At 45.0% G+C, this 16,211-nt stretch overlaps 3 protein-coding genes across 3 annotated transcripts; 2 read left to right on the forward strand and 1 right to left on the reverse strand.

Moving 5' to 3' along the window:
• Positions 1 to 873: 873 nt before the first annotated feature.
• Positions 874 to 11,466, forward strand: dennd6aa (DENN/MADD domain containing 6Aa). Its single transcript, XM_047026083.1, has 20 exons — positions 874 to 1,271; positions 1,571 to 1,609; positions 1,702 to 1,744; positions 4,731 to 4,843; positions 5,228 to 5,308; positions 5,431 to 5,536; positions 5,684 to 5,763; positions 5,926 to 5,985; positions 6,074 to 6,129; positions 6,463 to 6,585; positions 6,797 to 6,892; positions 7,411 to 7,505; positions 7,631 to 7,696; positions 7,839 to 7,903; positions 8,072 to 8,161; positions 8,260 to 8,313; positions 8,497 to 8,606; positions 8,689 to 8,791; positions 8,989 to 9,063; positions 9,237 to 11,466. Exons 1-20 carry the CDS (start codon positions 1,044 to 1,046, stop codon positions 9,366 to 9,368), a joined length of 1,815 nt encoding a protein of 604 aa, XP_046882039.1. The 5' UTR covers positions 874 to 1,043; the 3' UTR covers positions 9,369 to 11,466.
• Positions 11,467 to 11,496: 30 nt separating this feature from the next.
• On the forward strand, positions 11,497 to 13,156 carry LOC124471626 (ADP-ribosylation factor 4-like). Its single transcript, XM_047026194.1, has 6 exons — positions 11,497 to 11,809; positions 11,959 to 12,039; positions 12,211 to 12,320; positions 12,462 to 12,533; positions 12,676 to 12,798; positions 12,996 to 13,156. The coding sequence occupies exons 1-6, from the start codon at positions 11,743 to 11,745 to the stop codon at positions 13,080 to 13,082; spliced, it is 540 nt and encodes a 179-aa protein (XP_046882150.1). The 5' UTR covers positions 11,497 to 11,742; the 3' UTR covers positions 13,083 to 13,156.
• Positions 13,157 to 13,304: 148 nt separating this feature from the next.
• Positions 13,305 to 16,160, reverse strand: pde12 (phosphodiesterase 12). Its single transcript, XM_047026088.1, has 3 exons — positions 14,657 to 16,160; positions 14,227 to 14,305; positions 13,305 to 14,041 (listed from the first exon to the last, which is right to left on the reverse strand). The coding sequence occupies exons 1-3, from the start codon at positions 15,869 to 15,871 to the stop codon at positions 13,599 to 13,601; spliced, it is 1,737 nt and encodes a 578-aa protein (XP_046882044.1). The 5' UTR covers positions 15,872 to 16,160; the 3' UTR covers positions 13,305 to 13,598.
• Positions 16,161 to 16,211: the final 51 nt, after the last annotated feature.

Genomic DNA, 16,211 nt, shown 5'->3' on the forward strand with positions numbered 1-16,211 from the left:
TATGTTATTTGATAACATATATTCATGTAAAGCCTGGTCTGGTGGGAAAAGGTATTTCCCACAGAGCCTTTGCATTGGTGCATTTATAGAGTTTGTATGTGGACATTGGCATCAGCAAAATTGAATCTGGCTATAGCCTAGATTCATTATACTGCGGTTGCCAGAAGTCCGTGCCTTAATTAACATATGGTAGACGCACTAGTAGCAATGTGTTAAGTTACAATTGCAATAATGATTTGTTTTTATTTCATTTAAGTTGTACATTGTTCAAACATCTAGCCTATATTTACATAAAATAATTTTGTGATGAAAATAACAATGCAAATGTATCTTAAAAAAGTGTTGCTGTGTCAAACATTGAAATTAAAAAGTTTTTTTCCAACAAGCAACAAGTTTTGTGCATTTTGTCAATGTATGTTTTAGATTTCACACCCTTCGGAATATAAAGGTCAAACCTATAGACGTCAAATGACCATCGTTGTGGCGCAGACCTTACATTGTGAATTCTCCTGGTCCACGGACACAACCTTTACTTGTACGCTACAATTTGAATCCCATCTCAGCACCCAAAGACACACTATGTGAGGTTTTAGTCACTGCAGCTACTACAGTGAGCGCAGCGTAGGCCTACCGTAGCGTACGCTAGATGTGTGTTAATTGTAATAAAACATTTGCATGATACTACCAGAGCCATAGAGAGAGTGTGGAAAAGTTTCTCTCTATGGATCTGGATATTACCTGTAGCCCACTTGCACCCAAGTCTGCTACGAAGGTGCTACGAAGGTGTTCCAAAGGTTCACATGTTTAAACGTGTTTGGGTTTTGAATACAGCCCCAAATACGGACCTCCGTTACGTACAATGACGATCTACGTTCAGTGCTCCCTGTGTAAGCAAAAGTGCTAATCTAAGTATCGACTAGCCTAGCTAGCTGTTTCATGTGTTTTATGAGACTAAGTGATAATCGAGACCGCTAAAACAAAGCAAATATTGATTCGGAATATTTATAAACGTTGTTTAAACGAACTGTGGTCCGCGCATTGCTATGGCTTTGCAGGGCTCTGAAGAGATAGGAGAGCAAATCGAGGAGTCGGAGGAATTAGAAGAGCAGGATGTGAGCATCTCTCCGGCCGAGGAAATAACGTTACCCGCCGGGCCTGTGGTGGAGGACGATTCCTCGGATTCTCTCCTCTTACCATGGGATCGGTTTTCAACCTGGCTTCATTGTATTTGCGTTGTTGGGTTCGATCTAGAACTCGGACAGGCGGTAGAGGTGAGGACGAAAAGACTCATCAGAGTTGGCCTGAGTTTGTGTGGCGGCTGTCGACACAAATGCTGACATATTCAAATAAATCTAGCTAACAAGCTAGTTGGCTATGTATGTAAACATATGGCATGCTGAAGTTAGCTAATACACTAGCTATATAAGTATCAACATAGCGAAGGCTTTGAATAGCCCATTTCACCAACCGCGTAACATTAGCTCTAGCTAGTTACTAGCAAGCTAACGTTAGCTGCTTAACTTGAAAAGTTATCTAGCTCGTAGCTGTAAACATTTGTTTTCTTTTGTAGGTGATCTACCCACACCATTCCAAACTGTCAGAAAAAGAAGTAAGTTCATAGAAATGTCAAATATGCAGTGTGTATTCGTTTTTGGTGTTGCAGCAATTATTTAACCATGCATGCTTTACGTTTTGTTTCAGAAAACAAGCATTTGCTACCTGTCATTCCCCGACTCAAATTCAGGTAAGCTCTCAGTCCCACACATTGCCCCACAGTGTATGGATAAATACCACGGACTTTTCGAATGTGTTGAAATATACAGTTGCCATTCGTGTCAATAACATCAGTTGTATGTGATCTAAAATAACATGCATAGGTTAGAGGTTGAGGTAAATGTGAATAGGACTGCCAAAATAGTTTTATAGATATTTATTGAAGCACGTTGTCCCCATAAGAAAGAATAAAATAGTATAACATTATAATTTAACATCCTTGACGTTAATACAAAGTTGACCTTGTTTTTCGATAAAAAAGACAATGACATAGATGACCACTTGGGGGTGATGAACTATGAAGAGTTATATTAAATATAGCAGTGTGTAGCTTATTTATTTGAATAAAACCAGGAGTACTACATTGTCCTGCTGTGCCCCATAAAGAGGGACTCTATAGCCTAGTAATGAGTATTATTCTTTTCATCAACCCAAAAATCCAGATTCTGTGACAGTACATGCTCCACATAAAAAAACAACAACATGGAATTTCAACCATAGGATGAGACATATAACTTATTTTCTCACAAGTCAAAAACAATCTTCTGAGTCATCATTGCCAAGAAATATTCTGTATTATAAAAATGACAATATATGCTGAAGGGCAAAGTTAAGGTCAGTGGGTCAACCACATCTATTCTGGTATCTTACTTACTTACATACTGTATCTTTTAATCCAAACAAAAGGCTTCATCTCAGAAAATACCTGGAGATTAGTACAACCGTTGAAAGATGTGTGTTGGGGATCATTACTAATGTATGAAGGAGTGTCTAGTATTGGGTCTCTGGCACCATAAGACCCGCCCCCCTGCCAACTGCAGTGTGCAGTATAGACACCAAGGAGTCGAGATTGTATTACAACCTCCCCCACCACACACACACATACTCCTTGAGGAAAGCAGAACAAGTCACTGAGAATCTACTCCTGACCACAAGACACCCATAGAATAACCCTATAGGGATGGGAGAAACTAGTCTAAGACCAGCTCCTTTTAGCATCCATGTTTGTACTAAGTAGCAGTCAGGCTGTACCTGGTAATCAGTCCTAATATAAGCCCACAGGCCTGTGTTTGCTGTTATGGTACCAGAGAGAGTGTAAACCCCCTGTTTGCTGTTATGGTACCAGAGAGAGTGTAAACCCCCTGTTTGCTGTTATGGTACCAGAGAGAGTGTAAACCCCCTGTTTGCTGTTATGGTACCAGAGAGAGTGTAAACCCCCTGTTTGCTGTTATGGTACCAGAGAGAGTGTAAACCCCCTGTTTGCTGTTATGGTACCAGAGAGAGTGTAAACCCCCTGTTTGCTGTTATGGTACCAGAGAGAGTGTAAACCCCCTGTTTGCTGTTATGGTACCAGAGAGAGTGTAAACCCCCTGTTTGCTGTTATGGTACCAGAGAGAGTGTAAACCCCCTGTTTGCTGTTATGGTACCAGAGAGAGTGTAAACCCCCTGTTTGCTGTTATGGTACCAGAGAGAGTGGGAGAGACTCCCAGTCTGACTCACCTTGAACTTGATATGATGAACAGGATTACTCAGAAACAACAGAGTTTGTTGCAGGACAGGGGAAGAGGGCTTTTAATGATGGAACCCCTTGGTGATGATGGGGTGAGGAAAGGGTTAAGGAGGAGCAGGATGATGATGTAATCCCTTTTTTCTCACACCCTGCAGATCTGCACACTAAGCTCGGACACACACACACACACTCACACAAAGTCAACACGCACACCTCCTTTACATGCTCTCTGCTCCCATGGTTGAATCCAATTCCAAACAGTACTATGTTATTCTCACACAATAGAGGCTTGATTGATTGAGATTTCCCAACAAATGTGCGGGATTTTGACCTTTATCCACAATTGGTTACATTGCCCTTTCCAATCCATCTCAAATGAGTTATTGGTTTAACCCGCCAGGTGCCAGTTTAATACCCACCCGGCTTTGCTGTCACAGCCCTCTATAGCAGAAGCTGATCCAGCGTCCCCTTTCTCTGCCTCCTGGCCCAGTGTCTGGTGGGGCCGTGTGGTGGAGCCGTGTAGTGGGGCTGTGTGGTGAGGCTGTGTGGTGAGGCTGTGTGGTGGAGCTGTGTGGTGGGGCTGTCAGGTGAGGCTGAGTGGTGGGGCTGTGTGGTGGAGCTGTGTGGTGGGGCTGTGTGGTGGGGCTGTGTGGTGAGGCTGAGTGGTGAGGCTGTGTGGTAGAGCTGTGTGTTGGGGCTGTGTAGTGGGGCTGTGTGGTGGAGCTGTGTGGTGGAGCTGTGTGGTGAGGCTGAGTGGTGAGGCTGAGTGGTGAGGCTGAGTGTTGAGGCTGTGAGGTGAGGCTGTGTGGTGGAGCTGTGTGGTGGAGCTGTGTGGTGAGGCTGTGTGGTGAGGCTGAGTGGTGGGGCTGTGTGGTGGAGCTATGTGGTGAGGCTGTGTGGTGGAGCTGTGTGGTGGGCCTGTGTGGTGGGCCTGTGTGGTGGGGCTGTGTGGTGAGGCTGTGTGGTGGAGCTGTGTGGTGGGGCTGTGTGGTGGGGCTGTGTGGTGGGCCTGTGTGGTGAGGCTGAGTGGTGGGGCTGTGTGGTGGAGCTGTGTGGTGGGGCTGTGTGGTGAGGCTGTGTGGTGGGGCTGAGTGGTGGGGCTGTGTGGTGGAGCTGTGCGATGGAGCTGTGTGGTGGGGCTGTGTGGTGAGGCTGAGTGGTGGGGCTGTGTGGTGGAGCTGTGCTTGCTGAGCTGTGCTTGCTGAGCTCTGGCCTGCGTGTCATCATCCTGAAATCTAGTGTCGTCTCTATTAGTCTGAGATGTCTGTCTTTGGGCATGAGCTAGAGTACGCTCCTCGACCCTGAGAATGTCATGACGTGAATAAGAGTTTTCTCACACACACACACACACACACTCACTCATGTCAAGACTGGAATTCCAAATATGCAGCCTTGACATCGCGGATGACTCAAAGTACTTTTCCGCTTCCTGATTTCCGCCGGGCAGGTTGTCTTGGAGACACACAGTTCTGCTTCCGCTTCCGCCAGGCCTCGGCCAGAAAGTCGTCAATGGGATGTTTCCTGGAGCAGTTTGACAGAGATGCCCCCGTCTGCCTCAAGGTAGGCCTGGAGCTCAGCGCTAGAGCATTTCAAGAGGTCAAGAGGTCGCAGGTTCAAATCCTCCCTCTTTATGTTGCTTTGGATAAAAGTGTCTGCTAAATGAATACATTAGTATTAGCAGTAGTAGGACTCAGGACCTCAGTACAGTGGGTAGTCATGGATGGGTCCTCTTTGCCATACATACATTACACATAGACACGCCCCACACATGTACATGGACAGGAACACTATACTGGGCACTTGCACACACAAATGCACTTACCGATTGTTACATTACTAATACAATAAATAATCATTCAGTCGTATTATCAATGTATCATTTGTGTTTCTCTGCTTCCTGTCTGTAGTTGTTGGTGTGCAATGATGTATGTTTTTCTCCCCCAGAGAGACCAGGGCCATTACTATGGTTACGTCTACTTCAGGCAAGTCCGGGATAAGTCGCTGAAGAGAGGCTACTTTCAAAAGGTCAGTCTGCCAGTTCCTCTAGTGACTTGTCACTGTCACTATGACGCCACTAACAAGAACCCAACAGAACGAAAAAAACATTGTTGAGAAGGGTTGTTTTGTCTGTCTGTGGTCGTCTCCAGTCCCTGGTCCTGATCAGCAAGCTGCCCTACGTCACCTTCTTCCACTCCCTGCTGAAGCTCATCGCTCCGGAGTACTTTGAGAAGCAGGAGCCTTGTCTGGAAGCAGGTGAGTGTTGGCTCCTCCTGTGGTCTGGAGGACCAGGTTCTGGTATCATGGGTCCCCGCGAGAGGCAGACATTGAGTTGGCCCGTTTGAACCCGCCTTTGTTTGTTTGCGTCGCTTCATTTGGTTCTGTTGTTTCCGTGTGCGACAGCTTGCAACGACATCGACCGCTGGCCCACTCCACACCCAGGGAAGATACTGACCTTGCCCATCATGGGCGTGGTCATGAAGGTATGGCTGTCCCCTCCACTGAATTTGAGATGCAAGTTTCTGTAAATCCCTTAACCCCCCCCCCCCCCCCCCCCCCCCGAGTGTTCTACATAGGCCTATATGGGTAGAAGGACCTTCAAATATATTGCAAATAGTAATTTAAATCCGAACGGTTCTTCCTAGGTTCGGATCCCGACCTGTTACGACAAACCAGGGACTTCTCAGCTTGTGCAGTCCACACAGGTGATCCAAACTGAAAAGGCCGTAACTCGCCCGTCACTGCGTCGACTCCATCAGCTGATCCTCCCCTGTTGTTTGCGTTTGTTTGCAGAGCGATAACCTGGTGTCCATCGTGCTGCCCACCATCCACGAGGTGGACCTCTTCAGGTGAGCCCCCGACCCACTGGTCTGTCTCTCAGGGTTCACGTCAGGGCCGCAGGCTTGCACTGCCCTCTGGTGGTGCAAAGCGGAACTGCATGCTCACTACAGCAGCGTGGCCACACTCATTTAGTGTTCTGGTTATGTCCCTGGCTGCCATGGTAACGGCATTCTCCAGGGAGATTGTGTGGTGCTTCATAGAAAGGGTGCAAGGGAAGATGGTTGATCTCTGTTGTCCTCCATAGACCTTGCTGGACTTATTTTTACTCTGCCCCTTTCTCCTGTCTGTTCCCTCATTCTCTACCTCTCTCTCTCTAACTCTCTATCTCTCTCTCTTTCTAGGTGCTTTTACCCAGTATTCTTCCACATTCAGATGTTGTGGGAACTGGTGTTGCTAGGGGAGGCACTTGTCGTCATGGCACCGTCACCAGCCGAGTCCTCGGATACAGTGCTGGCATTGGTCAGGTGAGACCAGTAGCATTCCTCAGCACAGCTTAACATCTTATATGAAATATGCACTAGTACATCTACGACATCTAAGATCTGTCATGTCACACCGTTCCGGGAAGTGAATGCATTTTCATAAAGGATCCATTCAAATAAATCCACTGCTATGTAAAGATAATTGTTGGTCTTTTTCTTGGTGTTGCTGACATTATTGTGTGTGTGCCTCCAGCTGTGTCTCCCCCCTGCGCTACTGCAGTGACTTCCGTCCGTACTTCACCATCCACGACAATGAGTTTAAGGAGTACACCACCCGAACGCAGGCCCCGTGAGTAACCCTCTCTGGAGAAAACACTTACTAATGTCCACCGGTGGCCTATCTAATCTGTTCTCCACCTGCATTTTAAATGGATATGTATTTTCCGTTTTGTGCTTTGGTTTCCTGGAAGTTCAAGCAATTAGCGTTTGGTTGTTTAAAGGGTTCAGTCGAGGGCTATATTGCTGGAGGATTTTGCTTCACAACCGATGCTCTGTCTGGTTTCTCCCTCCGTCTATTTGTCTGGCTTGTACCAAAGGAGGTATTGACTGGGTGAACGTTTGAACCTGACTTGAGTGTCAGGGTTGGAGTATGTCAGTTGGCTCGGATCTCTATCTGTGCTCCACAAGGCGCCCAGCTTGATAGGAGAGGAGTCTCAGATATGAGAGCTGCTCACCATCACCCCCCCCCCCCCACACACACACACACACACACTATTTATATTCTGATGGCTGTTTGGTCAGCTCTGGCAGGGGATGGGAGAACATGTCGTTGATTTTTCTTTCTCCCATTCTCCAACACGCACACAGGCCCTCTGTTATCCTCGGCGTGACGAACCCCTTCTTCGCCAAAACCCTCCAACACTGGCCGCACATCATTCGAATCGGGGACATGAAGCAAGCAGGTAAACGGATGTAGGCAGCCCCAACAGCCCTTCTCCATGCAGACACACAAACCCCTAAACCCGCCCAGCACACAGACACACACACGTCTGGACAGTTAGCGAGTGTGTTGTCCCCGTGTCTACAGGGGAGATGGCCAAGCAGATGAAGGTGAAGAAACTGAAGAACCTGAAGACGCTAGACTCCAAGCCAGGTGAGACACGTGCGGGCATCTCCCCCGGTGACCCGCCCCCCCCCCCCCCCCCCCCCCCCATTTCCTTCACGCCTGATTCTGGCGCTCCTCGTCTGCCTGTCTTCTCGGGTGTTCCAGCTGTAGTCTCTGTGCTGTGCTGCAGGTGTGTACAGCGCGTACAAGCCGTTCATCAATAAAGACGAGGACATCATCAAGCAGCTGCTGAAGGTAAACCTGCATGTGCTTGACGCACTTGGAACTCCTAAAACTGGTTTTATTAGCCATCCAAGGCAGCCATACAAGGCATCTGCAGATGAGCTGTCTTTAAAGGATTTGCCAGTCGGGGTTACGAGGTTTGTTCTTTGTTTTTTTTGTCTTTTCCTGTCCAATCAACAGGGGGTTCAGCAGAAGCGTCCTTCTGAGGCCCAGAATGCCATCCTGCGACGCTACTTCCTGGAGCTGACTCAGAGCTTCATCATTCCATTGGTGGGCAGCATTCCTATGACCTTTTGTAACCTTTTTAAGTGTTCATTAGCCAGGCATGTAGCAGTATTGGGGATTCTGACTCATGTTGTATCTGATAGGAGCGCTACGTGGCTAGCCTGATGCCCCTTCAGAAAACCATCTCTCCCTGGAAGGTGAGCGGGACCCGTGCAGTCCAAAAGGCAGTAGCTGTATATATGTGCCTTCTCTCGTCTCTCTAACCCCTGTGTGTGTGTGTGTCTCTGTGTGTGTGTGTGTGTGTGTGTGTCTCTGTGTGTGTGTGTCTCTGTGTGTGTGTGTGTGTGTGTCTCTGTGTGTGTGTTTGTGCACACCCATAGAGCCCTCCCCAGCTGCGCCCCTTCAGCCAGGAGGAGTTCATGAAGACCTTAGAGAAAGCCGGTCCTCAGCTTACCTCACGCCTCAAAGGAGACTGGATGGGCCTCTACAGGTAGGTTCATCTAGTGCTCCTCACAGGACGTCCTCCCAGGTGGACCTTCTCCCTAACCGGACGTTCTTGTGTCGACCTGCAGACAGTTCCTCAAGTCCCCCAACTTTGACGGATGGTTCCGGAACAGGCGGAGAGAGATGATGCAGAAGCTGGAAGCCCTTCACCTGGAGGCCCTGTGTGACGAGGTCAGAACCCGCTGTCCACATCCACGCTGAACAGAAAGGAGTCACATGACCTCCCCCTCATGAAAACTGAGACACAAAGACAGGAATTGTTGGGTGGACGGGCAAATTGAGATGTTATGGCCATTTTCAACTGTCTCCATCCCTCTTGAACTTTTGAATTCTTCCGTCCCTGAATTCTTCCCTCGTTGCTGTTTCAGGATCTGCAGCTGCGCATCCAGAAACACACAGAGGTAGAGACGGTGGACTTGGTTCTGAAGCTGAAAGACAAACTGGTCAGTACTGGATCCTCCACACAGCTGTTTGTGATGTAAATGTGGCCATATCCGTGCATAAAAATTATCTATACCAAGTTTTAAAATCTATACCAATTCAGTGGCTTTATGCGACGGTATATATGTGTGTATATATATATATATATATATGTGTGTGTATATATGTGTTTCAGACCCAAGCAGAAAAAGACCAGCTACCAGTCCAACCAGGGACCCTGGCCAAACTCCAGTCCCACATCGAGGCTGTGATCCTGGCCTTGCCCGAGGATCTGCAAGGCATCCTACACAAGCCCTCTACACCATAAGACTGACAGCCCTCCTAGAGGTGCTTAGGGGCCCACTGACTGACCCAGTCCAGCTGAACTGAACACTAGATTTTTAACTGTGTGTGGGGTTTTTTTCACCTCTTCACCTTTCTCAATCTGCGTGCCCACATCGTGCAATGCTGGCATTGCTGAGAGGAGGGAGAAAACAACCTGAATGATTATGCATTTAAGGATCATTCAGTTCAAGGTAAAAGCCAAGAAGTGCTTTATACTGTAGAAAGGGCTGTGTGATCATATAGACACACATACACACACAGCATAACTACCACCCACATGGCTGAAGCTTCCAGAACATTCTGGTGCTCTGTCTCTCTGGGCTCTGACCTGAACCAGGCCCTGCCTGCATAGAGCCCTCGTCAAAAGGGAAAGATTTAAGAGATTTATGACAGAAACTTCTACAAGCATACGCCAATAGCGATCAGGTTCGTGTTTTTTTTGTTTTTTTACAAAAGGTGCAATAAAGTCATCCAAGTATAGATTTAAAGTCCAGAATCCCAGGGTATGTGGTGCCGGTTTTCAGTGAGAGAAACGGTAAGGTCTTGATGTATGAAGGAACACTAAGGCATCACCATGTTGGCCAAGGTGTCTATTGTGGTCGAATCTCAAAAGCTTTGCATAGACTCCTGTCTTCCTCCCCCTATTTGTTTGGAGTCAGGTACTAGAAGATAAGATTTCAGGTGCGAGTCCTTCGACGTGAGGAGAGAAGCTGCAAGGAAACCAATGTAAGGCTTTTCAGATTCAACAAGTGGCTTAAACGTTGCACTGCTGTGTCCCCAGGGCTGTCTACAGTCTACAAGAATATCTGACCAAGTTCTGTTTGTGAGACAGTATTGCATGGCACCCTCATTGAGACCCTTATCTTCCGAGTTGGGTCTAAATTTGACATTGAAATGTCAAAATGTTCACAACATTTGGGGTTTTTTAAATGGTGGTTTTGCAGATAAACACAAGCATTGGCATAATCGGCTGTGTAGAGTTAACAAAAACTTCTGACCTTGTGCCTTCTGTCTGACCATTGACCATTGTGTATTAGAGCTGTTTCTAGGATTTAAGTTGTGATGCTTTGAGGTGTTGGTTGGGTTTTCTAATTTTTCCTATACTGTACTTTTTTGTCCTCAAAATGGTTAACTTGGCGAGTGAGCTGGGAGACAGTGAAGAAAAATCTTAATTTCGTCTGCTGAATCGGGACGTGTAGGACCTCACTACAGAATATATGTTGTGCATTAAGATTTAGCCGTTTTTCCAACTGTAAACAACATTTTGTTTTCGGAAATAGATTGAAATGCAACAGTTACATTCTGACTTAATTGGTGTGTTCTAGAATCCATTATAATCGTCTATTTTTGGAGATCATGCAGGTGCCTTAGTGGGGTATGTGATAGGAGAAACCAGAGAAGAAAACCAAAGACTGATTTGTTTTAGGTTATGTTGAATATCAGCACGTTTGATCATAATGTGAAGGGTTTTGAATGCAACTCAATGTGATGTGTTGTGACTGCATCCATACATTATGCGCACTCCTGGGATAACGTTCTCATTCTGACCGTAGAGATTTTTAGGAAGCACCATTCAAATCATGAATTTTACTGATGATCTCTTCTTGGAGGAAAATAATGGTTGAAAAAACCTGTGACTATCGGTTGTTGGGCAACCATGTTTTATATGTCGAAAATGCTTATTTTAACAAGTTTGAATTTTATATAGGGGGTTATTCACATATTCCGCTCATTGATTAATAGTGTTTTGTACATAAAGTTGTAAAGAAAGATTTAGCCCATGCATAATGATAATTATTTTACAGTGACAGAAGTTGTCTTACTAATAAGGAGTATGGCAATAACTTCTATGGGCTTTAATGTTTAATATAAACTAGAATAACGTTAACAAAAGCACATGGTTAAGCTGTAACTTGGGTGTTCCTACATATTTTTTACCCTTATAACGTTTCCTCATATATGTTCTTTTTGTATCAAAGCCATTACCACTAAATGTAGGCCGACCACTTTCTGAACTACTAAAACCAATCGCTTTCAATGACAGGAAGATCTATGAATGAATAAACATCCATCTCCCTGCATTTGAGTGGTGATTTATCGTCCTAATTCTACTTCCTACTTCTGTAAACGCGTTCACGGCATAGACATAATGGTACGGGACCAACAAACCGAAAGTGACATGGAGAAAAAAGACACAGCATAATTTGCGCACACGCCGTTTATGTGTACAAGCATGACATGGCCACGATTGACATTAAGTGAAGTCACCTATTCGCGCATATAAAAGCAAACCACAATTGAAGAAAGGTACATAACCTACTCAGTTTCTACTTAAGTGGCAAAATTAACCTTCGAAAATGGGCATCATTGCTTCAACACTATTTTCACGTTTCTTTGGGAAGTATCAGATGAGAATTCTGATGGGTGAGTAACTTATAATAGGCAGCTGTAATTTCTGCTTGATTAAAATTCATGACGTGCATTATGTTTATGCGACTTGTACTTGTTTAAATTATTTTAATTGTGAGCGTACAGCTTTGGCAATAAGTGATTATTTTTGCCTTATTTCATAGTGGGTTTGGATGCTGCGGGGAAGACTACAGTCCTGTACAAACTAAAACTAGGAGAAGTTGTCACAACAGTCCCCACTATCGGTAGGTGAAATAAGCAACAATTGACCACTGGAAAATGTTTTAGGTTACGAAATGTTTTCATATACAAATGGAGTTAATAGTTAATGTAAAGCACGGAATCAATAGCATTATTGACAATGGTTTTGCTCGTTTTACATATTGTGTAGCTCAAAGGTCGTTTAATTTTGGTAGGGTTCAACGTGGAGACTGTTGAGTACAAGAACATTAGCTTTACTGTGTGGGATGTGGGTGGCCAGGACACCATCAGACCTCTGTGGAGACACTACTATACCAACACTCAGGTAAAGAGCCTTTTAAAATGTACAATCTTGAAAAGCTAGGAGAAAGGACATTACAATGTCGATTTTAAAGCTCAAAAGGTTCTGTCATAGTTTTATTCATAATTGTCATAGTTGTTTCTGTCTGTGTCATTTGTGATGCAGGGTATCATTTATGTGGTGGACAGCAATGACCCTGAGAGAATAAAGCTGGCTGCTGAGGAGCTACACATGATGGTTCGTTAGTCTCCTGTTCACTCACCTCCTTCTCGAAAACTTCACAGAGCAGGACACTTAAAAACAAGCAAGATAAATAGCATAAGATGTCATGGATAATTTTTTTAAAGCAACACTCCTTGTCTTTTCTCCTCCTGTGCAGCTGGAGGAAGCAGAACTACAGGATGTGGTTCTACTGGTGTTGGCCAACAAGCAGGACCTGCCTCATGCCATGACTGTCTGTGACATCACAGACTCTCTGGGCCTGCGGACCCTCAAAACACCTGTAGGTTTGGACAGTGATTTGAGCCTCAATTACACGATTCCTTGATTAGGGAAAGTAATGAAACTGGCTAACAAGTATTCTGAATCTGATACAAAAGTTGATGTAAAATCAAATTGAGTGAATATTTGAGTTTGATTAGTTTAGATAACAACACAAGATTGGGTTTGTCATACTAATGCTGTCCTTTCTATCCACAGTGGTTGGTCCAGGCCACATGTGCAACCCAAGGCACGGGGCTTACAGAGGGATTGGATTGGCTTGCTGGACAGATCACCAACCACTAGCACTCACTCTGACATACTAATAAGTCAGATACAACATAATTGCACTTCAGTTATTGGAGAATAATGGGGTTGTTTGAATATATGTTGCTCTTTACTTTATTATTTGTCTACCTCAAAATATTTATGTATTCAATTTAGACTAAATGCATAGCAACATTAATTGTACTACATGAAACAATTGATGTACTACAAGTGAATAGTAGGATTCATGTTGATGTAATTAGATAGGCTTGCTTTTATTTGATTAAACAATAAATACATGTAACAACAAATGGATCTAATTGTCCTTTTCAATATTAAAAAGTATTGGCCATATCTGAAACTGCAGACAACATATTTTCTTGTCAGATAATTGCTAAAAACCCTTTCAAAGGATCATAGTTCCGTGTGTATATATATATATATATATATATATATGACCATTACATCAGTACAGCCACTCCAACTATTTCCAATTCAGATCTGAATAGTGAAGATAAACTGATCATTTATTCTGAATATTGCAAAGTTCCACAATCATTTCCATTTGAGATCACAGACCAGTGCAATGTGGTCCGAAGGGTGGGACACACTGGGCAGAGCCTGGTAAGTGGTGACTTCCTGGTGGCTAGGCAGCGGTATCACCTGCTCCACCTGGAGTGCCTGAGGGTCTATGAAAATGTAGTCTAGGCAGCCATGGAAGCCCCCCACATAGTTGGTGTAGGCGGGCTCCCCATAGGCGCTGTCCAGCCTGAAGGGGTTGGAGGCCTCCATGGGACAGGCCTCCTGGGGGCCACTGGAGCCCCAGTCTGGGTGACTCTCTGGGACGGCCCCCTGGCTGAAGAGCTGGAACAGGCCGGAGGATGGAGTGCTGTTGAAATCTCCAGAGAAGAGGAGAGGAACCTCTGAGGTGACTTCTGATATCACCTGCTTCAGGTGCCTCAGGGCTACCGTTATCTGTACGAGTCGGACGTTGCCACCTGTTAAGAACATGCATGGAAGAGTAAGCTTATCAATAAGTGCAAATGTATAATAGAACATGAATAGTTAGACTAACCTGAGATCAACAGACCTTACATGAGACTGTGAATAGGACACATACTCACATTAGCATATAGGCCATAGAGGCTTAAGGATATTGGAGTCATTGTGGCTGTGAAATTACCTTTAGGATGCCAGTAGAGATGAGTGTTTGCAACACAGATTTTCCTGGATGAGTCATTAAGGGACTGAAGCACACTCACCTACACCGAGAGACAAAAGCAATATTGTCATGAACTGAAGTATACTTGCCTTTCTTTGATCCAAAGTCAACCGCTAGCTTCTAGGCATTGAATAAGATCAAGAGAAGCTTAATGTTCCTGGCTAAATCTGTCTCAAGCTGAGATTCTATGGTTTGTTAACCCTTGGGAGATGAGGCAAGCCTGAGTTGAGGCTTTTGGTAAGACTTACACCCACCACATAGACCTAACATTCGTGGCTTGGTGTCTGACTGGAAATCTGACTACAAATCCATCTAGATTCCCTGTCTGGGGGCACAGCAGTTTTCAGCCCTCATTCATGATAAATATCGGATTTGATGAAGCTTTCAGTACCTGTAAGGTGGTTGATCTTTGCACCACCTTCTCTTTCAAGTCAGGATTGGCTGATACCTTCTCCAAAAGCTCAGCATGGATTGGGTCAGAAGTTAATGCTTTACTGAGCACTATGTCGTGTTGACTAAGCAGTTTAAATTTGGACCTTCTGAAGTAAGTGGCAAGACCCTCATGCTGCTTGTCCTTGATTCTGAAGACCCCATCCATTCCAAATGCATCAAGGGCCGGAGAAAGGCTGTCAGTGAAAACTCCCTTATCCACTTCCTGAAGACAAATTATGTCAGCATGGTAACCTGATAATTCTTTTTTAATTAGATTTTGTCGGTAGTCAAGTTCCAGTGCATATGGAGCGCAGTAGGGGTAAAGCACCGTTTTGGAGAGCTCCGTCTGGGCGTAAATGTCTGCCAAAATATTGTAGGACACTACTCTAATGGTCTGTTCGTCTGTAATCTTGTTGGTGTACATATGCCGGTTGTCAAATGTGCAAGTCCCTGGTCCAGCCTCAACAGCCCCAATGGACACTAATTCCTTGTCTACTCCACAACGGATCCCATCTTTTGGTGTACACTTCAACTTCAGTTTTAACCCTATGTCCAGATTAGACGGTACAAAGACTCGCTCGTTGCCGACTTCTATCCAGTTAGTTTGCAATTCGCCAACACTTTCCTTATACCATGTGAAGGTGGAGTCTTTCAGGTCCCCAAATTCTATCTCTATCTTTGGGCAAACTGGAAAGCCTGCGAGAACAGACGCTGGCAACTCTGCGGTGGTAAATGTTGGGGGGTTCCTCTGCACCGTATATTTACTATCCCCAACGTGCAACACGGCTCCATCCTGCCAGGCATCAGAGTTCATGGCATCGTCAGCTACCAAGTCCCCGTTGAAACACAACTTCACAGTCAAGTGCTCTGTTAGTTCTGTTGCTTGGTTTTTGTTTTTCTTGGACTTCTTAGCTTTGCCCTGGCCCTTGGCTGCATTATTCGCGATCCTTGCCAATAACTTCCCCAGCTCCTCCGTTTGGTCCCTGAGCATGTGTTTGTGACTGCCATCGAGGACAAATGAAATTGTGAGTTTAGGTTCCCCTGGTAAACATCTAACTGTAGCTCGGTCCATTTTAGTGTAAAAACGACAGCTTGGATTATGGGTACAGGTCCTTGAAGTGTTGACCACGACGTATCGCGAAAGAAGTCTTGCGACTGTTGTGAACGAGTTCATAAGTCCGAAAGCATGAGTAGTCCAGAAACGTAAATGACGGTAATGGCTTGCTACTACGGTAACGTTAGCTATCTAGCTACCTAGCCAGTCAGCATAAAATAGACCACTGCTAGCTTTGTATTTTGGCGAAACGCAACGACAAAATTGTACTCAAAACAAAGCTATAAATACAGGTATAGTGTTACCTTATTTTAAAGATGCTTCTGTCCAATATGCGTTAAGGCTTACAGACGTCACCTAGTAGATCTGAACTATACCTACAACAACGTGATGTTGAATAACAAACTTCCTATTTGGGAGGTATATCTTCCGGTTTTATTACCAATGAATTAACATTTGT

The sequence above is a fragment of the Hypomesus transpacificus genome, chromosome 9 (assembly GCF_021917145.1).
Source record: "Hypomesus transpacificus isolate Combined female chromosome 9, fHypTra1, whole genome shotgun sequence".
In the NCBI taxonomy this organism is placed as follows: domain Eukaryota; kingdom Metazoa; phylum Chordata; class Actinopteri; order Osmeriformes; family Osmeridae; genus Hypomesus; species Hypomesus transpacificus.